Source organism: Trachemys scripta, chromosome 1 (assembly GCF_013100865.1).
Source record: "Trachemys scripta elegans isolate TJP31775 chromosome 1, CAS_Tse_1.0, whole genome shotgun sequence".
In the NCBI taxonomy this organism is placed as follows: Eukaryota; Metazoa; Chordata; order Testudines; family Emydidae; genus Trachemys; species Trachemys scripta.
In genome coordinates, this window is record NC_048298.1 from 157,743,046 (window position 1) to 157,766,400 (window position 23,355).

Here is a 23,355-nt window from a genome sequence, read left to right on the forward strand (position 1 = left end):
CCAGTGCAACCACTAGGCAAACTAGGCAGTCGCCTAGGGTGCCAAGTGGTTGGGGGCGCCAAAAAGCGGTGTCCTGGCTCGGCAGGGAGGAGCAGCCTTCCGGAGGCACTGGAGAGCCAGAGCATTGGCTTGCAGCAGCGGCGAGCCCCAGCCATGGAGGAGCCGGCATGGCACAGGGGGGGGGGCAGCAGGCCTGTAAAGGCGGCGGCACCACTATTGGGAAGCAGCTGTGCCCCCCGCACCTCCTGCCCAGGCTGTGGCGCCGGGGGGGGGGGGGGGATGAAGCACGCCAGGCCACAGCCTGGGCAGGAGGTGCGGGGGACGTGGATGCTTCCCAATAGTGGTGCCGCCACCTTTGCAAGGCTGCTGCCCCCCTGTGCCACGCCGGCACCACTATTGGGAAGCAGCCACGTCCCCCGCACCTTCTGCCCAGGCTGTGGCTTAGCGTGCTCTCCCCCCCGGTGCGCCAACAGGCTGCAGCAGATGCATGCAGTCGGCAGCCCCCATGTGCCCCCCGGCTCCAGCCTCGCCATGTTCGGGCTTTGCAGCTCCCGGGCAGGCGAGCTGCCACCTGCTCTGGGAGGGGCAGCGGCGGTGGTGGCTCACACTCCCGGGAGCCGTAGAGCCCAAGTGCGGTGAGGGAGCAGCTGTGGGGCGCATGGGGGGCCAGCGCCCACATATATCCGCTGCAGCTTGCAGGAGCCCCCCGGGGGGTGTGCCGCAGCCTGGGCAGAGGGCGTGGCTGCTCTCCGCTAGCCGTGTCGCCGCCTTTGCAGGGCTGCTGCCCCCCTGCACCACGCCGGCTCCTTCATGTCTGGGGCTTGCTGCTGCAAGCAGGACGCTCTGGCTTTCTGGTGCCTCCAGAAGGCGGCTCCTCCCTGCCGAGCTGCTGCAGCGGCCCAAGCCTGGCAAAGCCAGTGAGTGGACTCAGGGTGGGAAGGGCTCGTTGGGGGGGCTGTGCCCCCTCCAGGGGAGTTCAGGGGGCGGGGGGGAACCTGGTCTGGGGAGCAGTCCCTCGGCACAGTTGGCCACTGGGGTCTATAAAGGCTCGTTGGGTTTTGCCCCTCAATGAACCGATGTGCGGGGGGGCGGGGAAGGGGGGTGGTATGCTGGGGAGGGTTCGGCCCTCAGCAGTTTTCTTTGGAGTAATATGGCCCTCGCCACTTTACGAGTTGTGCAGGCCTGCAATGTACTAATGGACGATTCATTAAGCATTTTGTCATCATGTGTACAAGTGTAACTAGACAATACTGTACAGAGGTGTTTTATTTTAAGTAGATACAAAACAAACTGAACTTAATATAAATCAATACAGGTGACTTTAAATCTTATAAAAAGTATGTATAATCTGTTTGGCCCACAAAATGTTGTGCTAAGGTCCTATGTAATAAGGTTGGGGTACCAGTGAAATAAAGGAAATATCTGGGTACCTCAAATGAAATTAATTGATTATACACAGACTAAAAAAAGTTTTTTTTGTTTGTTTGTTTGTTTTTCAGGAATATTACATATGAAATACTTAATCAAAAACTAAAATACTTAACCAATCCGGGCACAAAACAAAATTTTCAAAAGTGCCTCAGTTACTTGGTGCTCAGTTTCTGTTTAAAAATAGACTGTTTTGAGGAGAGAGGGAGTGCCAATGATTGATCTGGTGAAAATCAAGGTCCCTTCAAAGGGTTTATCAGGATAGAGTAGAAAATTTACATTAAATCAGATCTTCATTCTTAGGTGGCTGCTGCTGCACTTGTTCATAGTTGAACTACACACTACAGTAAAAGAAAACAAAACTCTAGGCTCAGATGTTTAACTGCAGTTGAAGTTTGTGGGATCATCCTGAATATTAAGTGGACAAAAATGAATCCATGAGGTACTAGTCAGATGGGACTTAACTGAGGACTTCATATACTAAAAGAAATATAGACAAATGCAGTTCAGTCTTATTTTTTCAGGTCTGCAATGCATTGTTAAAAAAAATCATTCTCGTTTACTTTGGCTGTTCTGGGAAAGTAAAGATTTAACAGCTCCCCCAGTTGTCTAGCACCTACACACTCACTCCTTCCTTGGTATATATTATGAGCTCCAGCTTCCAACTTCTCCTTCCACACTGGTACTTGGAGACGTTATATGTAGAGAACACATTTGGTGTTCTCCTTTTCTGTGTAGAAATACTTCATCTTAATTACTGAAGATTCACAAATAGGTATTCTCAGAAGAGAAGAGGTAACTTTCAAAGTAAGCAATTACCTAAGATTTACTCAAATCTAACAAAATTCATTAAGGATGATAATGTTGGGATTCCCTCTGAGACCTTTTCCCATCAGCTTCCCAAGAACTCAGTTCCACTTCATCATTCAGGTATTTTTATTTGGCGTACAACAGTGCTATGCTAAATTGATCAGATTCAAACGCAGTGGGCTGGATGCAGGGTACATCACAGCTCCAAAGTTTCACAGAAGCCCTCTCACTTACATAGGTATATACAAAGAGATGTTATATATAAAATTACACCTCTTTGCATTTACTACACATTACATCACATATTTGTGGATTGGCTTGGTTACTTTGTGGGAACCAATGTCCATGCAGCATGTTCTGTCCATGGTTCAACTTCCTCTTTATCTCATCTCTACGTTCCTAGCTTATTTGTTCCTTATGTAGCTCACAACAAATAGTTCCCTGTGTGTTCTCCCTCTTAGGTTAGTTCGCTAAGACATTCTTTTTAGTTTACTGACCTATATACTTACCTTATTTAGTGCATATATCCTGTTTTTCAGTCCAATGATTACCTGCCTAATCCTGTCTTCCAAAGAGTGAGGTCTCCCTGTGTGTGTTAATTACTCCTGTCCGGCCAGGCCTCAGCTAGAAATAATATCTAACATTTGAGTATTCATAATTAAGATTCTTAGTACACTGAAGTCTTTCCCATAATTTTAAATTGAACATAGAGAAATAAAATTCCCATTGTTTCGATAAGTAGTACTTTCTTTTGTACTGCAGACAGTTATCCAAAGTAAACATCTCTTATGCAAGACTGATTACAAAGAATGCATAGGATATGAAGAATAACTAGTTAAAGACTATGAAGGGCCATGTAATTGGTGGTTGCCAATAGGTTATGTTTACAAAACTCAGTTTCATTGTAGATCTATTAGTGGTGAGAGGAAACAAGCTGTAGAATATGTATCCAGGGCATTTTTGAGTTGGTTAATGTTTCTGTGAAGGTATTACTGTGGAGAACGTTGACTTTACTGTTCATTTGGTCTTCATAAATATGCCAAGTCAAACTGTATTATCTCTTTATGCAGGATTGATCTTCCACCCACACACAAACCACCACCTTCATATGAGGAAAGAGCACTCTCTGTATCTCAGAAAGAAGTCATTCAGGTAGGTGAATGAGTGATTTTAACACTTCAAAACGGAGAATAAGCATGTGCTAACTAACATTATGTGGCTTAAAATAATACTTCAGTGTTAGATGTACAGCTCCTTGTAATGGGAATTGACTAATGTTGGATTTCTGCAACATGAAGTTGTTGATTTAAACTTACGTGAAAGAAACTACTATTTTACTGAAGTATTAAAACAAAGTATTAAAAGGGTTTCATTTTAATTAGCTATTTGTTTTCTCTGCGTATAATATATTAATTTTATATGGAAATGCCGTAATTGGCATGTATTAAACACAATGCTGTAGCTGCTCTAAAGCAAAATAACTCGTAAATGGTAGTTGGTTATTTTATGCTCCAGAATATTCTAGTGCACCTGAAAAGATGGGGACAGAACTGCATTGTGAGAAGTATTAATGGTTTGTCCGCCTAAGCTTCCTTACGCAGATGAATTAATAATGCCCCCGGACATGGAAGAACCACAGGAGCCGCCATCTTGTTAACCTAGTGTATGTGTGACGGGTTGAATCACAGAAACCCCCTTGGGAACTGCCACCCGATGTGCAAAGACTACCCCTGTTCCTGTTTTCCCTGCCGGCTCAGGGCTCCAGCACCCTGTCTTGCTGAGCCAGACACTCCCATCTGCTCCAACACAGACCCAGGGTCTGAATCACTTGTCCCAAAGCTTCAAGTTTACCTGAAAACAGCTCACAGAAGTGTGCTTGTCTTTAGCACTTAGATGCCCAACTCCCAATGGGGTCTAAACCCAAATAAATCTGTTTTACCCTGTATAAAGCTTATGCACGGCAAACTCATAAATTGTTCGACCTCTATAACACTGATAGAGAGAGAGACACAGTTGTTTGCTCCCCCAGGTATTAATACATACTCTGAGTAAATTACTAAATAAAAAGTGATTTTATTAAATACAGAAAATGGGATTTAAGTGGTACCAAGTAGTAACAGACAGAACAAAGTAAGTCACCAAGCAAAATAAAATAAAATACGCAAATCAATGTCTAATCAAGCTAAATACAGATTCTCATCTTCAGAGATGCTTGAGTAAGTTTTTCTCAGACTGGACACCTTCCAGGCCTGGGCACAATTCTTTCCCCTGGTACAGCGCTTGTTCCAGCTCTGGTGATAGCTAGGGGATTCTTCATGATGGCTCCTCTCTCCCTTTGTTCTCTTCCACCCCTTGATATATCTTTTGCATAAGGCGGGAACCCTTTGTCCCTCTGGGTTTCCACCCCCCAGTCACTGGAAAAGCACCAGGTTAAAGATGGATTCCAGTTCAGGTGACATGATCACATGTCACTGCAAGACTTCATTGCCCACTTGCCAGCACACACACATACAGGAAGACTAACAGGTAAACACAGCCATCTGCAGACAATGGTCCTGGTTAATGGGCGTCATCAAGATTCCAAACCATCATTAATGGCCCACACTTTACATAATTACAATAGGCCCTCAGAGTTATGTTTTATATTTCTAGTTTTAGATACAAGAGTGGTACGTTTCTACAAATAGGATGATCACACTCAGTAGATTGAGCTTTGTAATGATACCTTACAAGAGACCTTTTGCACGAAGCACATCACAGTTGCATTATATTCACTTATGTTTTTATAAAACCGTATAGACTGTACAACGTCACAGTATGGTCTTTCAGTAATGGAGGTGCCTTACAATGATGGCTTCTGTGATGGGGTGGCAGGCATAAGCCACTGAATACCTTTGTCATAATTGAACTCGTCAACTCTGCTGTCAGTCAGACTTGGATGACTTCATTTACTAGAAAGGTTTCTTCTGCAATAGGCAACATATATACAACTAATTTTAACATTCATTACTGAAAGCATCCTCAATGGGAAATATTAGTATTTCACTTCATGTAATGCACTATACCCAACCACCCCATAAAATGTAGAGGTTTTATGAGCCTCAAAATTGAGGCTGGATGTGGATTTTGAACCTCAAAGTCTAGGAGTGAAATCCTGGTCCCATTGAAGTCAATGACAGAAAAAACATTGACTTCACTGTACCTAGAGTTTCATTCTAGGAGTGCTCTAATTTGGGCTTCAGTTCAGTACCTATAGTATTTAATCAAGTTCATGTTAAAAGTTTACCATACCAAGCTCCATTGTAATACAGGCTCCATTGTAATACATACCAAGCTCCATTGTAAAATAGTTCACCATTCAGTCTATTGGCTGAAATTTTTCTGTAATTCTTTCCTCTTAACTTACTAACCATATAAAGCAAGAAAACTGATACTTAAGATACTAGTGTTTGAATATTGACTGCTCATTTTACTATAACGAGGTTAGAGAGAGAGAAGATGCAGTTGGGACAGCCTGAAATAATTAAGGCTCTAGTTATGTGTTAAGGGGAGAAAAAGACCAGCGTGACTGTCTTGTACCTTAAATAGGGGGGTGAGGCATATGTTAGACCTTCGTTTTTTTCTTTCACACACAATCACTGAGATGAATTGGGTTTAAAAGCAATGAGAGTTATTAAAGTGAAATGGGGAGAAAAGGGTGATGGAGATTTGGGACAAGATGTTGTTCATCTTGGTTTTGTATGAGCGCAACTGGAGTGATAGCTTGTTTTTAGGACACCAGGAGAAGACTTCAGCTTTGGAAGAAAGCTGAGTTTTCACACTGAACACTTTCACACTTGGTTCACACATTCTATTGTTTTTGGTCAAGAATTGCCTGAAGGAAAACTTCTGCAAAAAAAAAACAGCATTTCCTTCACCATAGTTAAATAATGAAGTTCTTAATTATGGAGTTATGGACTCTGCTGTTAGTTGCAAGACCGATAACACTGTAAGCCTGATGAAAACTTCTTTGTTCTCCCTCTCCTCTTGCCCCCCAGCCCCATTCGGTCTCACCCCGATATCTCATTGAGATTGCTTTAAGCATCCAGGCTTAGTGTCTTGCAAAATGTATTAATTATGAAAACTGATACTCTTATTGATATAAATGTCCAGTCCCCTGTTAAAATTTGAACATTTTTGACCAACTTTTTGAGGCAATCAGTTTCAAAATCTAATCACAGGTTGTGTGAAAAGTTATTTCCTTAATTCAATTTTGAATTTGCTGTCTGATAGTGTCACTAAATGTCTAGTTGTTCTTGTGTAATGAGACAGGGAGGACAGAAGTTCCCAATCTACCTTCTCTATTCCACACATTATTTAATTTATTTTATCATGTCCGCTTTTATTTCTATGGTAAACAATCCTAATATTTTTCCATGCCCTTGACCGTTCTCATCACAGTTCTCTGAACCCCTTTGCTTTCTGTAATAGACCTTTCTTTAAGATGTGGTGGCCACTGTTTCAGGTGAGGCCACACAAATGATGTATATAATGATTTTATATAAAATCTTATTAGTGTCGTCCTATTCCTTAGGCATCCTGATATCATTTCCTTTTTTTAACCTTTAGTAGAGGTGTTCACTGAGCGGCCAACAATGACATCTGTGCCCCTTTCATGAGCAGATTAAGTCTATTTAGACCCTTGAGAGTTGTAAGAGTATTCTTGATTTTTTTTTTTTCTATACAGTGTGCCTTTCTTTGCATTTATTGACATTGCATTCACCTGCCGTAATGCAGCCAAATAACCTAGTTTGTTTAGGTCCATGGGAAATTCCTCAGTGATTCTCACTAATCTATATAACTTTGTATGAACTGTAACTTTTTTTCCTCATTACTCACCTCTTTGCCTACTCCAGACTATTAACAAATATTTTAAACTCTTGGCCTTGGTATATAACCTTGGTGCACTCTACTGTTAACCTTTTGCCATGAGAAAAATCAGCCATTTAATTCTAGTTTTGACTGTTTCCTAGTCGGTTACCTAACTATGACAAAATTTACTTTCTCACCCTATGACCATGTGGACTTTCTGTGGTAACTTATGAGGGATCTTGTCAGAGGATTTTTGGAAGCTGAAATGAACCATCATTTATCCTTTATCCATTAGTTCATTGACATATTCAAAGATCTCTAAGATATTGAGACGCACATTTTCTTTGCAGAAGAGGAGGTTTGGACTGAAGGTAATGTCTTAAAGTTAAAGGTCCTAATGGAGAAAGCAGTAGTGATTCTTCAAATGCTTCATTGTATTGCATTATGAGGTTACACATACACACCATGCATTCAGAACTGGAGAATTTGAAAGTAGCATCCATTGGTCTGTGCATGTGCTCTGGCTCACCTCATGCCTCTGTCTGAGGGAATAAAGGGCAGGTCACACTGTCTGCCTGTCCAGTTCCTTCTCACCACCACATAGTCCGGGTCAGAACCTTCAGCGTCCATGGCTTTGGCTTCATTCTACAAAATAAGAATAACATAGTTCGTAAATAGTTATAACAGTTTTAAGAGTTTTTACAGTTTTTAGTGTTTTAGTGTTAGTCTCCTGAGAGGACCCCCATACCCTGTTTGGGTGCCAGACTATGCCCAGGCATCAAACTCTGCTTCCTGCCTGCGATTCTTCTTGGTCAGTGATGAGCACCAGCGCAGCCTGTACTACTGTGAAGAAGTCCACATCATGGCGAGGTGCAGTATTTGCCAATCATTCTCCAGCCATACCTGCCAGACGTGAAGCAAAGCCCTCCTCCCCCTTCTGGACTTGATCAGGACAACCTCAAATTCTATAACTGCAAGAGCATATCTGCCCAAGGACCGGTTCCAGGCCATGAAAACTATCATTGCCCATGTCGCAAATAATGTTCAAGTATCAGTCAAGTCATGTCTCTCTCTCCTAAGTCATATGGCCTCCATGCATCTGTCACCCCATTCTTTCAAACACAGCTGCAGTCAGTATATTATCGAAATTGCAATTCCATGAACCTCTTGGTGACATTTCCAGTCAATGAGTATTTTCTCTGCTGTGATGGGCAAATCCTCATCAGATATGCATGGGAGTCCCTTCTTCGAGGAGTGTTCCTGTGGGTGCTTCACTTTAGGTGTCTGCTCCCTGCGCCTGAAATCGCACAGACACCTAAAGAGGAAAACCCACAGGAACAGCCATCTTGAAGAACCTCAGTTACTACACAAGATGAGTAACCTCTTTTCTCCCTTCCACTCTGGACAGGAGTATTATTACAGATGCATCCCTGTTAGGTTGGAGAGCTCACATGAACAGCCACACAGCACAAGGTACCTGGACCTCTCGAGAGTCCAGAATGCACCTCAATGTCTTGGAGTTGCGAGCTGTCTGGAAAGCATGTGAATCCTTTCTTCAATTCATCCATGCTCACCATGTCTTTATAATGTCCGACAATGTTATGACATCTACAAGCAGGGAAGAGCGAGATCTGCCTCCTTGTGTGCAGAAGCAGTCCACCTTTGAAACTGGTGTATCAGCAGTCACATTACTCTATCAACAGCCTATCTTCCAGGGAAGCAAAATGTGCTTGCGGATTCTCGCAGCAGACATTTTGCAGTCGACCACAAGTGAGAGCTCCACTATTTGGTACTGTGCATTATTTTCGCTCTATGGGGAACCCCAACAAGGGATCTGTTCATTCCTCAAGCAAACAAGAAATGCACCACAAGTTGCTCCAGAGGAGCCATAGGTCGCCACTCCCAGGGCAAAACTCTACTTCTTCCTTGGTCAGACCAGTTCAACTTTCCTTTGCCTGTCCTCTGCTGCTGCTCTTGCCATGGATTCTATGCAAAATCCGGCAGGAAAGAGTACGGGTCATCCTGATTTCCCCCTTCTAGCCCCAACCATTCTGGTTCCCAAACTCCTACACATGTCATCCTGAGGACCAATCCTCCTCCCAATATTCCCCAAGTTTCTGCCCCAGTAGAACAGCAAGATCAGGCATCCCAATCCATGTCCGCTCCACCGCAAGGGTTGGTATTTAGGTTTGCTGAGTCATTGTAGCCATGTCAGTTCTAAGATGATATTAGAGAGACATGGTGGGTTAAGTAATATCTTTTATTGGACCAGCCTCTGTTGGTGAGAGACAAACTTTCCCAAACCTGAAGAAGAGCTGTGTGGCTCGAAAGCTTGTCTGTCTCACCAACAAAAGTTGGTCCAATAAAAGATTACTTTACCCACTTTGTCTCTAACATCAGGTTTGTCCTCATATTCAGAAGCCTACTCTCCAGTGGGATCTAAACCCTGTTCGCTCAGTACTCACAAGTTCCCCCTCCCCCCTTTGAACTTTTGGCTGCTTTCTCAATATGTCTCCTTCCCATGAAGGTTGATTTCTTTGTAGTCATCATCTCAGCAAGACGGGTTGATGAACGTGGAGCAATGATGGCTGATCCTCCATACACATATTCCATAAGGATAAGGTTTCCTTGTACCTACACCCTAAAATGACCCCTCAAGTAGTTTTGGAATTTTACCTTAACCAATTGATTCACCTACCTGTGTTCTTCCCCAAACTGAAAGAATTAAAAATAGTTCATAACATTTGAGAATTGCCTGAGAGCTGTACGCAATCAAGGTACTACTACTTGCCCAAGGACACTTTCACGGCTAGTGCTCTTTGACACTGTCAGGATTAGTTTAGTTGTCCTTGGGGAATCTCTTTGCACTAAAGTCTGTGTGAGAAGTTCAGTGAGTGAGTGACTTTTCAGTTCATTGGCAGTTCAAAAAATCGAAACCAGCTTTTGGTTCAGGTCAAACCGAATCCAAATGAAATCTCTTTAGTTGAAACCGAAATGAATATTTTCAGGCATTTCTAAAGTGCTAAATTCCCAAAACGACCAGAGGTGAGCGCATTGCTGCTGACCTCCTTTGTAAGTTGTAGCTCAGTGGTTAGGACATTCACCTATGTGAAGAGTAGGTTCAATTCACCCGTGTCCCTGATGTGGAGGAGGGAATTGAATTTCATTGTCCTATGTTGCAGGAGTGTCCTAGCTGCTAGGCTATGAAATAATCTGGTGGGGGCTTTGTCAGTCTCCTAGTGAAGTTGTAATTTTATGTAAATAAATAATAATTAGTCATTGCAGCATAGACTTGAGTGTCCTAAATTCTTGGTGAATGATCTAGCCAATGCTACAGAGTCATGCCAGGTTTCTGGCTGAATGACTATAAATTGCCACAATGAATGACCCACCACCACCACCTCTCTCCGTTGGTTAGTCTGTGAATGGCTTTTAGGCCCCAGGGAAAAGAAACTTGCTGCAACTATTTGTCAAATTAATAAATTGCTTTGGGTTGACCAAAACTGCATTTTTGGCAAATAAAGTATTTATAAAATTTTTTTTACCAAGCTCTACATAAGATATCAGTACCACTTGTTGCCTCTGCTTTTTGCTAGGAGTCGTTAAGAAAAAGGCCTGGTGTTTGTATGTGGGATATTGGAAAAGCAGCAGTCCTGTTATATTAGTTAGTGCTTACTTAAAACAGGAAGAGCGCTAATTGACTAGTTTGACTGTGAAAGATGAAGAAAAAATTGAGCAGTTACTAAAGCAAATATGTCTGACATGGTTTCTATTGGATAATGTATTGTAATCAATCTCCTACAACTACTGTCATTTATAATATGCTGGCTAGGCATAATTTTACAGTAATTCATGGATTCTAAGGCCGGAAGGGACTGCTGTGATCATCTAGGCTGACTTCCTGTATAGCACAGGCCATAGAACTTCCCTAAAATAATCCCTAGAACATACCATTTAAGAAAAAGTCCACTCTTGTTTTAGAAATTGTCAGTGATGGAGAATCCATCACAACCCTTGGTAAGTTGTTCCAGTGGTTAATTACGCTCACCATTAAAAGTTTATACCTTATTTCCAGTCTGAATTTGTCTTCAACTTCCAGCCATTGAATCATGTTACACTTTCTGTGCTACATGGAAGAGCCCCATTATTAAATATTTGTTCTGTTCCCCATCTTATAGACTGTAATCAAGTCACCCTTTAACCTTATCTGTCTTAAGCTAAATAGTTTAAGCTCCTTGAGTCGGTCAGTATAAGGGTATGTCTACACTACGAAATTAGTTCGAATTTATAGAAGCCGGTTTTATAGAAATCGGTTGTATACAGCAGATTGTGTGTGTCCCCACATAAAATGCTCTAAGTGCTCTAGTCGGCGGACCGCGTCCACAGTACGAGGCTAACGTCGACTTCCGGAGCATTGCACTATGGGTAGCTATCCCACAGCTATCCCACAGTTCCCGCAGTCTCCGCCGCCCCTTGGAATTCTGGGTACATGTCGTCAGGCCCCTCCCCCCCCCGTCACAGCAACAGCAGACAATAGATTCGCGCCTTTTTACCTGGGTTACCTGTGCAGACAACATACCACGGCTAGCATGGAGCCCGCTCAGCTCAGCTGAGCTCACAGTCACCCTATGTCTTCTGGGTGCCGGCAGACGTGGGACTGCATTGCTACACAGCAGCAGCAGCTGCTAACTGCTTTTTGGCGGTAGACGGTGCAGTAGACTGGTAGCCTTCATCGGCGATCTGGGTGCTGGCAGCCGTGGGGCTGCATTGCACCAGCCCCTTGCCTTTTGGCAGTAGATGGTGTATTACGACTGGTAACCGTCCTATTACAAGTTGGCTCATCGCACATTAGCAGAGTCTTCCCTGAGCAGCAGATCGTGCAATAGGCCTGAAGGCCATCGTAATACACTAACTGCCAAGCGCCCATTATTTGCTGCCAAGCACCCAGAAAGATGCCGAGGGCTATCAGTCACGCTGCACCGTCGTCTTAAGATGTAAAAAATAGATTTGCTCTGTATTCATTTGCTTCCCCCTCCCTCCGTCAAATCAATGGCCTGCTAAACCCAGGGTTTTCAGTTTAATCTTTGGGGGGACCATTCTGTGTGACAGTTGTTTGTGTTTCTCCCTGATGCACAGCCACCTTTCTTGATTTTAATTCCCTGTACCTGTACGCCATGTTGTCACTCGGCCCTCCCTCCCTCCCTCCCTCCTTCTCCTGGTCCATCAGATACTAGTTTCGTGCCTTTTTTCTGACCAGGCGCCATAGCTAGCACTGGGATCATGGAGCCCGCTCAGATCACCGCGGCAATTATGAGCACTATGAACACCACGCGCATTGTCCTGGAGTATATGCAGAGCCAGGACATGCCAAGGCGAAACCCGGACCAGCCGAGGAGGCGATTGCAGTGCGGCGAAGAGAGTGATGAGGAAATTGACATGGACATAGACCTCTCACAAGGCACAGGCCCCAGCAATGTGGAAATCATGGTGTCACTGGGGCAGGTTCATGCCGTGGAACGCCGATTCTGGGCCCGGGAAACAAGCACAGACTGGTGGGACCGCATCGTGCTGCAGGTATGGGACAATTCCCAGTGGCTGTGAAACTTTCGCATGCGTAAGGCCACTTTCATGGAACTTTGTGACTTGCTTTCCCCTGCCCTGAAACGCCAGGATACCAAGATGAGAGCAGCCCTCACAGTTGAGAAGCGAGTGGCGATAGCCCTGTGGAAGCTTGCAACGCCAGACAGCTACCGGTCAGTCGGGAATCAATTTGGAGTGGGCAAATCTACGGTGGGGGCTGCTGTGATCCAATTTGCCAGGGCAATGAAAGAACTGGTGATATCAAGGGTAGTGACTCTGGGCAACGTGCAGTCAATAGTGGATGGTTTTGCTGAAATGGGATTCCCAAACTGTGTCGGGGCCATAGATGGAACCCATATCCCTATCTTGTCACCGGAGCACCAAGCCACCGACTACGTAAACCACAAGGGGTACTTTTCAATGCTGCTGCAAGCCCTGGTGGATCACAAGGGACGTTTCACCAACATCAACTTGGGATGGCCGGGAAAGGTACTTGATGCTCGCGTCTTCAGGAACTCTGGTCTGTTTCGAAAGCTGAAGGAAGGGACTTTCTTCCCGGACCAGAAAGTAACCGTTGGGGATGTTGAAATGCCTATCGTGATCCTTGGGGACCCAGCCTACCCCTTAATGCCATGGCTCATGAAGCCGTACACAGGCAGCCTGGACAGGAGTCAGGACCTGTTCAACTACAGGCTGAGCAAGTGCCGAATGGTGGTGGAATGTGCATTTGGACGTTTAAAAGCGCGCTGGCGCAGCTTACTGACTCGCTCAGACCTCAGCGAAAAGAATATCCCCATTGTTATTGCTGCTTGCTGTGCGCTCCACAATATCTGTGAGAGTAAGGGGGAGACCTTTATGGCGGGGTGGGAGGTTGAGGCAACTCGCCTGGCCGCTGATTACGCGCAGCCAGACACCAGGGCGGTTAGAGGAGCACAGCAGGGCGCGGTGCGCATCAGAGAAACTTTGAAAACGAGTTTTGTGACTGGCCAGGCTACTGTGTGAAACTTCTGTTTGTTTCTCCTTGATGAACCCTCCAACTCCCCCCCCCCCCCCGACCCGGTTCACTCTACTTCCCTGTAAACCAACCACCCCACCCCACCCTCCCCAATTCGAGCACCGCTTGCAGAGGCAATAAAGTCATTGTTTTTTCACATTCATGCATTCTTTATTAGTTCGTCACAGAAGTAGGGGGATAATTGCCAAGGTAGCCTGGGATGGGTGGGGGAGGAGGGATGGAAAAGGACACACTGCATTTTAAAACTTTAAGTCTTATTGAAGGCCAGCCTTCTGATGCTTGGGCGATCATCTGGGGTGGAGTGACTGGGTGGACGGAGGCCCCCCCACCGCATCTGGGTGAGGAGGCTATGGAACTTGGGGAGGAGGGCTGTTGGTTAAACAGGGGCTGTAGCGGCGGTCTCTGCTCCTGCTGCCTTTCCTGCAGCTCAACCATACGCTCGAGCATATCAGTTTGATGCTCCAGCAGACGGAGCATTGACTCTTGCCGTCTGTCTGCAAGCAGACGCCACCTATCGTCTTCAGCCCGCCACTTGCTCTTTTCATCCCGCCATTCAGCCCACCACCTCTCCTCTCGTTCATATTGTGCTTTTCTCATGTCCGACATTGACTGCCTCCACGCATTCTGCTGTGCTCTATCAGCGTGGGAGGACATCTGCAGCTCCATGAACATATCGTCCCTCGTCCTACGTTTTCTCTTTCTAATGTTCACGAGCCTCTGCGAAGGAGAAACATTTGCAGCTGGTGGAGGAGAAGGGAGAGGTTGTTAAAAAAGACACATTTTAGAGAACAATGGGTACACTCTTTCATTACAAGGTCGCATATTTCGGCTTGCAGGCAGCCATGGTAGGCCACAGTGTTTTGGCTTTTTTAACCTTCTTAACATGCGGGAAAGGTTTCAAACAGCAGCGCATTTCCCATATCAAGGATGAATTGGGTTGTCCATTTAAAATGGGTTTTCAATGTAAAAGGAGGGGCTGCGGTTTCCCGGTTAACATGCGGCACAAACCCAAGTAAACCACCCCCCCTCCCCCACACACACACACAATTCTCTGGGATGATCACTTCACCCCTCCCCCCCACCGCATGGTTAACAGCGGGGAACATTTCTGTTCAGAAGAGCAGGAACGGGCGCCTCTGAATGTCCCCTTAATAAAATCACCCCATTTGAACTAGGTGACCGTGAATGATATCACTCTCCTGAGGATAACAAAGAGAGATAAGGAATGGATATTGTCTGCATGCCAGCAAACACCGGGACCATACGCTGCCATGCTTTGTTATGCAATGATTCCAGACTACGTGCTACTGGCCTGGAGTACATGAAGGAGAGCTTTCTGGAGATGTCCCTGGAGGATTTCCGCTCCATCCCCATACACGTTAACAGACTTTTCCAGTAGATGTACTGGCCGCGATTGCCAGGGCAAATTAATCATTAAACATGCTTGCTTTTAAACCATGTGTAATGTTTACAAATATTTACAAAGGTACACTCACCAGAGGTCTCCTGTGTGCCCTGAGGGTCTTGGGTGAGTTCGGGGGTTACTGGTTCCAGGTCCAGGGTAACAAACATCCTGGCTGTTGGGGAAACCAGTTTCTCCGCTTCCTTGCTGCTGTGAGCTACCTACAGTACCTCCATCCTCATCTTCCTTGTTCCCCGAACCGTCTTCCCTGTGTGTTTCTCCATTGACAGAGTCCTAGCACACGGTTGGGGTAGTGGTGGCTGCACCCCCTAGAATGGCATGCAGCTCCGCGTAGAAGCGGCAAGTTTGTGGCTCTGCCCCGGACCTTCCGTTTGCTTCTCTGGCTTTGTGGTAGGCTTGCCGTAGCTCCTTAATTTTTCACGTGGCACTGCTGTGTGTCCCTGTTATGGCCTCGGTCCTTCATGGCCTTGGAGACCTTTTCTAATACTTTGCCATTTCTTTTACTGCTACGGAGTTCAGCTAGCACTGATTCATCTCCCCATATGGCGAGCAGATCCCGTACATCCCGTTCGGTCCATGCTGGTGCTCTTTTGCGATCCTGGGACTCCATCACGGTTACCTGTGCTGATGAGCTCTGCGTGGTCACCTGTGCTCTCCACGCTGAGCAAACAGGAAATGAAATTCAAACATTCGCGGGTCTTTTCCTGTTTACCTGGTCAGTGCATCTGAGTTGAGAGTGCTGTCCAGAGCGGTCACAATGAAGCACTGTGGGATAGCTCCCGGAGGCCAATAACGTCGAATTCCGTCCACACTACCCCAATTCCGACCTGCAAAGGCCGGTTTTATCGCTAATCCCCTCGTCGGAGGTGGTGTAAAGAAACCGGTTTAAAGGACCCTTTAAGTCGAAAGAAAGGGCTTCGTCGTGTGGACGTGTCCAGGCTTAATTCGATTTAACGCTGCTAAAGTCGACCTAAACCCGTAGTGTAGACCAGGCCTTAGGCATGTTTTCTAATCCTTTAATCGGTCTCATGGCTCTTCTCTGAACGCTCTCCAATTGATCAACATTATTCTTGAATTGTGGGCCAGGTTTCAAGCCCTTTGCAAATTTCATCAGTGGTGATTTTTCTTCCAGCATTGGCAAAAATCCTAAATAGTATAGGACCAAGAACTGATCTCTACAGACTGAAAACCAACCTGCTTAGTGACAATTCGTCGTTTACAGTTACAATTTGAGACCTATCAGTTAGCCAGTTATTGTTAATCCATTTAACAGAGATAATCAGTAAGCAGCCTATGGGCCAAATGTGACCCACCAAGGCTTCCAGTGTGGCCTGATAGCTCACCTTAAATGTTAATCATTAAGTTCACAAACAATGATGAACTGCCTATCATTTGTCTATGACTTCCTTAGTACGTAACTTACTGGCACTGCTTAATTTGTAATGAAAAAGGTGCCGGGGCTCAGCTCAGCCACCATTACTTGTGCACTGCTGCTGGCGGTGGCGCTGCCTTCGCAGCTGGGCGGCCAGGGAGTGGCAGATGCTGGCTGGGAGCCCAGAGGTGCAGGTGCCGGGGCCGATCCCCAGCACAAATTAAGCATTTGTTACTGGATCTTAAATTCTCACAATATCAATACGATTGTGCCTCCCTTTTTTTCATTAGTGATGCAACTGAAGCCAAAAATCCACACGAGTGGGAGTAAATGTCACAAAGTCGACAGCAAAACCAAGCTTTTAATCCACACTGGACAGCACTTTTCTTTTTATTAAACTACCTCATTTAAATTCAGAATCTTTGTTTTAATATGCCAAATGACTGCATCAGTCTGTAAGGTTGTCAACATGAGGTACTACATTAAATCAAAGCGCAACGTTGGCCTATCCTCCTGGCAGTATTGCGAGATGTGACAAAATTGAAAATCTGAAATCTTCATATCACACTTAAAACGTTATTGTCACAACAGCAGTGAATCTACAAGAAAAAACAACTCTCTCTCTCTCTTTGGATCATGTTGGTACTAGTTAAAAAGAGAGCCTTTCCTGGATGCTTGTGAAAGAGTGCATGTTGGAAATGCTGGAGGAGCTTTTTGCTGGAGATAAAAACAAAGATGACGTGCATCATATGAAGCAAGTTCCCTTGTCTGATTCCAAGGCAGTGTGAAGATTGGACATAATTTATGAGGATTGTTTGTCAGCACTGCTTTCCGATTTAAAAAATGCCAAATACGGGTCTCTTGCAGTAGATGAATCAAATGATTTAAGTGACTGCCCAGCTATCGCTGTTTTAGATTTTGATTTTCAACAAAAAATTTGTGTGCATGTTACTATTAGAAACCTACACCACAGGAGAGATCATTTTTGAAAAGGTAAAAAGCTTTTTTTTGGGGGGGGGGAGGAGGAAGGGGAAGGTTTAGACCTGCAGAAGGTTAACTTGCTTGTTACAGACCAAGGTCCCTCCATGACCGGGAAAGAGAAGGGCTTTGCTTCACGTTTGGCAGCAATACATACTTCATTAAATGTACTTCTCTGCATCATTCACCAGACTGTTCTGTGCGATAAATTGTCAGGGGACATGAAAAAAACAATGTTTTTGTGATTAGATTATCTTGAGTGTATGTGAACTACATACACTTTACTTCTAGCTTGCATCATCGTCTTTTTAAAGCTTTTTTACAAGACATTTGTCCGAATACAGAGACTTGTTGCAGTATGACGACGTTCTCTGGTTAAGTAGGGGGAGTGTGTTAGAGAGGTTTGTGTACTTCAGAAAGAAATAATAGAATTTCTTTCAAACAACAAGATGAACAGGACTTGCAAGTTCCTGGAATTTATGAATGATGTCCTCTCTATCACAAGTAGCCTTTTTGTGCCATATTGCTGGTCACTTTAATTTTCTCAACTTGCCGCTCCAAGGCCATGCAAGCAGTGTCAGGGATCTGTTTGAAAAAGTATGTGCCTTTCAGAGGAATCTTGTAGTCTTTCAGAGAGACAACAGGAAAGATGTTGCACTTTCCCACATTGTGTGTAGTAGCTACAGATGACTTCGATGAAAACATTGCAAGAATTCCTAACCAATTTGACCAAACACTTTAAAATGAGATTTCAGAATTTTAAAATTCCAAAGGATTTGTTTTTTTGTTTGTAATCCATTTTGTTGTCTCTGCTGATGGATATTACCCTTCTGAAGCAAAGAACATTCTTGATTCAGCTGATGAAGATGCCTTTCAGTTAGAAATTGTAAGGCCCCAGAGCTCACCTATTTTGAAGGCAAAATTCAGAGTAGTGGCACTTTGTGATTTCTGGACTCAATATGCTGCCCAGTTTCAGAATAGCCAGGATCTAGCCATCTAGCTTTTAACGATGTTTGGATCAATATAACTCCGCAAATCTGGGTTTTCTTCCATAAATATGATAAAAAACCAACACTGTGATCGCCTGACAGATGAGCATCTTCACCAGTGCATGCACCTTGCCCTGGCCTCCTACAAATCACTCTTCACAAAGCTTGCCAGAGATCGTCCTTGTCTCCTCTTCCGTTAGAGATTGCCACAAACACAGGTGGTAATGTTGATTGATAAACTTTAAGATTAACACTTACGTTGCAATCGAAGTCTTTATTGGCAGCTGAAACTTTTTTTATTTTGTCAGCCTTCTGTGCAAATGCCCCACCTCTTGTCATAAAATTCTCACATTGGCCTGCAGATAGATCTAATTAAGTATCACTGATTTAATGTGTGTGCCATGTTAATTTTCCATCATTCTAGTTTTTTAGTCAAAATGTTGTGTGGTACCAAGTAAAATGCTTTACAGAAGTCTAAGTATATTACATCAATACTTATATCTTTATCAACCAAACTTGTAATCTTATCAAAAAAAGATATGAAGTCAGTTTTGACAGGTTCGGTTTTCCATAAACTCCTGTTGATTTGCATTAATTACATTTTCTGCCTTTAGTTTTTTAAGTCCCATATCAGCCTTTCCATTATCTTTATGTGGGATCGATGTCAGGCTGACAAGATTATAAAATGTATAGTCTGGTTGGTCCTAGAATGCCATATTCAGGAATTGTCATGCAGCACTTGAGTAATCATGGGATTATCGTTTTGCCTATAAATCAGGTGAATAACTGGCATTTATTGACCCTGTACTTCTTTCAGGGCTTGTCTTCACTACCGGGGTAAGTCAACCTAAGTTACGCTATTCCAGCTACATGAATAACATAGTTGGAGTCAATATAGCTTAGGTCGACTTTCCACGGCATCTTCATTGCGCTGCATCAATGGGAGACACTCTCCCGTCAACATAACTTAATTTTCTTGGGGAGCTGAAGTGCCGGGGTCAACGGGAGAGACCTCTGCCGTCAATTTAGTGGGTCTTCACTAGATTTGCTAAATCGACACCTGTTGCATCAATTGCAGCAGCGTCTATCTCCCCAGAGGTGAAGACAAGCCCTGAATCAAGGTAATAGATTTTAATAAAAATTGCAGATGACACAAAGTTGGGAGGTACTGCCCATATGGGGGATGACTGACATATCATACAAGAAGGTCTGGATGATCTTGTAAACTGGAGTAATGGAAATGGGATGAAATTTAATAGTGAAAAGTGTAAGGTCATGCATTTAGGGACTAACAACAAGAATTTTTGCTATAAGCTGGGGATTTATCAATGGGAAGTGGCAGAGTAGGAGAAAGATTTGTCTGTTTGGCCGCTCATAGTCATCCTATGATCAACAATGTGCAAAAGGCTAATGAAGTCCTAGGATGCATCAGGTGAGGTATTCAGTTAAGACAGGGAAGTATTAGCACCATTATAGAAGGCACTGGTAAGACCTCATGTAGTATATTGTGTGCAATTATGGTCTCTCATGTTTATTAAAGATCAGTTCAAAATGGAACAGGTGCTGAGAAGGGCTACTAGGATGATCCAAGGAATGGAAAATCTACCGTAGGAGATGAGATTCAAGCTTGGTTTGTTCAGCTTAACCAAAAAAAGGCTGATGGGAGAAATGATTGCTCTCTATAAATGCATGAGAGGGATAAATACCAGGGACAGAGAGGATACAAGAACAAATGGATATAAACTGGACATCAACAAGTTTAGACTTGAACCTCAGCAACTGCCAGTAGCAAAAATCCCCAATGGCCGGAGAGGGAACACTAGATGGGGAGGCTCTGAGTTACTACAGAGAATTCTTTCCCAGGTATCTGTCTGGTGGGCTTTGCTCAGGGTCTAACTGATTACCATATTTGGGGTCAGGAAGGAATTTTCCCCCAGGTCAGATTGATGGAAACCCTGGGGGTTTTTCGCCTTCCTCTACAGTGTGGAGCACGAGTCACTTGCAGGTTTAAACTGGTGTAAATGGTGAATTCTCTGTAACTTGAAATCTTTAAACCATGATTTGAGAACTTCAGTATCTCAGTCAGAGATTAGAGGTCTATTACACAAGTGAGTGGGTGGGTGTGGTTCTGTGCCTGCAATGTGCAGGAGATCACAGTGGTCCCTTCTGGCATTAAAGTCTGAGTCTGAATAATAAAATTGAACTAAACTATGCGGACACTTAGTACAGTGGTAGACAATCCAATGGGATGTGATTAATCATGTTTTTTGTATTTGGAGACACTAGCCCAAAACACTTGCAATGCTGAGAGTCTATGTGTCATTGCATAATCTGAAGGATAAGGGCTGTTTCAAGGTCTTAAAAGACAAAGGATACAAGTCAGTGTTCTGCAGATGTTGAATGCTGAAAATTTCAGTTTTAAAAATGTCACTCAGATTATATACTTGATTATATTTCCTCATATTGCAATTCTAACCTATTTGGGGCGGGGGAGAGGAGAGCTCAGTGGTTTGCACATTGGCCTGCTAAACCTAGGGTTGTGAGTTCAGTCCTTGAGGGAGCCACTTAGGGATCTGGGGCAAAATCAGTACTTGGTTCTGCTAGTGAAGGCAGGGGGCTGGACTCTATGACGTTTCAAGGTCCCTTCCAGTTCTAGGAGATAGGATATCTGCATTAATTTAATCATCACTGTATTGAAATAGTGTCTTGTTCCATCGGAAAAATTGTAATGCCGATTTTCAAATGGAATATAGCGCTTGATTTTTTTTTCTTTTGTATGTGCAAATTACTCCAGGCAAAAACATGGAGACTAACGCACATGCAAGAATACCCTACAACCCAAATTCCTGGCATTATTGGGAACATAGATTGCTAAAGTCATGATGAAATTGAAGTGAAGGATAATGTAGGACAGGCAGAATAATGTGACTGTAAATGTACATGTCATTAAGTTTATTACATCACTTTTTCTTTACTGGTGTAATGTTAAGTAGAGAAAGTCATGGTTTTATAAAGAATATTTTTACAGAGGCTATGATTTTCCATCTCCGCCTAGTCTAAGATGGGTTGAGTACTATACTGCTACTTCAGAACCTAATGTTCTTCTTTTCAAGGATTTGGTGAAACATTTCTTATTGTAGATGGTTATAATTGTATCTGGTACATCAATACATTAAAAGGTCTTCTCTGACAGAGGACTTTATTATACGAGATACATAGATTAAGCCAAAGCCCAAGTGCCTCTGGAGGCAATGTGTAGGGAATGTGTGTTTGGATATCTTAACCTAAGTGGATTGGACAGAGTAAATAAGGATGCTGGGTATACATGAAATGGAACTATTGCAGAAAAGAAGAGCATGTAAGAGCAAAGTAGAAAGTGAGACTGAGATAAGAGGAATAGTAAGATTTTCAGGAGTATATGGAATAAGAGGAAATGCAAAAACAGACAACTGTGTGCAGTTAAACAGAGCCTTGCAGGTGAAGATGGTTGAAATCAAAATACTAAAGTTCAGGGTTCACTGGAGAGGGTATGTCACTGATGTGTGTGAAGAAAATTGATCATTTTATAAGCATATTGGAGTTGTGCTGTCAGCAACTCATAGATCTGAAATGAAAGATGAAACAGGCTTTAGTGATGCAGAAAGAGAGCCTGATTCTTTCCTTTCAAGAGGTTGTCTTGTATTTCTAAACATGAGATATGGCACCCAGCCTCAAGCTGCAGAACTTCCTTGAAAAACTGTCATTTGGGAGGAGGGTGCCCAAGAGATCTTGTAACTCTACTCTATAAAAGGCAGTGCTGACTCCCAACCATCTCATTTCTTTTGCTGCTGCTTTAGAGAGCAATCTGAGTTCTTTCATGCCCTCAGACCAGGTATTTCCAAAGTCTAACTTACAAGAAAATAGTAAAGTGGCAGATAGCCACTTACCCTTTGGCCCTGAGCCCAGGAACACCTACAAGAGGTGTGCCTCCTGTTCTCCAATCATACTGGAGAAAAACACCCATGTCCACGTCCTTGTGCTTTTTATGTGTGTGCAGGACTCTCCTGATAACCCAATGGGAGACTTAAAAGAATGATTAAACTATTAGCTCTGGCTAAAAGATGCAGTATGGCCTGACCATTGTTCTGTAATGTGGTACACTGTTCAAAATGCCAGATAGGTAAAAAGTTACAGTGGGAAATTGCGCTCCATCACACATCTGTCCTCTTTGACTTTACCTTATGCCATCCTTAGGAATCTATCACTTCAGATGTTGGAGTAAAATGTGAGTTGGGCTAACAAGGCTGGAGGCCAATCGAGTTGCATTTTAACATGACATTTTTATGGTGTGAACGACGAACTTTGATAGGTGCCACATAATAAGCAATGAAATTCATCAGTTTAAAAAAACAAAACATAAAAAACCTCTCATAAATGAAAATATTACTTTGTACCAGAAAGGACAATCCCATAAGTACTTGGCTAATTTAATGGAATCTCTCTAGCCACAGTTACTGTATTTCTAAAGCTAATGTAACAAATAACCATTAATCGACTCAAGCTGTCTTGCTTGAGTTTCAATAATAAAATTGACTATTCAAATCTGAGAATTGAACAGTACATAAAATCTTGAGACTTATTTGATACTCATGTTGTAGTTTTACTTAAACATCAAGAGTTTTAAATCTTAAGTAGAGGTTGCTCTGATTAGAAATATAAAGCTCTATTCAAACTTAAAAGGTTTCCCAAGGACTATAGAAGTCTCCTCACAAGTTAAACAATCTAATATGTATGTTTTAAAGAACCTTCACAAGTACTTTAGAAATGCAACATGCTAGTTAAATAATGTTTCAGGTTTGCTGTATTGCACATGTTACAGCTAATTAGGCAGTAGCTTGATGAAGGGAACAATAATCGTCTCAGTTCAGTC

At 43.5% G+C, this 23,355-nt stretch overlaps 1 protein-coding gene across 1 annotated transcript in view; it reads left to right on the forward strand.

Annotated features, from left to right (window-relative positions):
- Positions 1-23,355, forward strand: part of NECTIN3 (nectin cell adhesion molecule 3) — a 123,377-nt gene that overhangs the window by 77,042 nt on the left and 22,980 nt on the right. Inside the window, exon 7 of the mRNA XM_034790849.1 lies at positions 3,309-3,390. Within this exon, the coding sequence (XP_034646740.1) occupies positions 3,309-3,390 (82 nt within the window). The remainder of the gene's footprint in view (positions 1-3,308; positions 3,391-23,355) is intronic.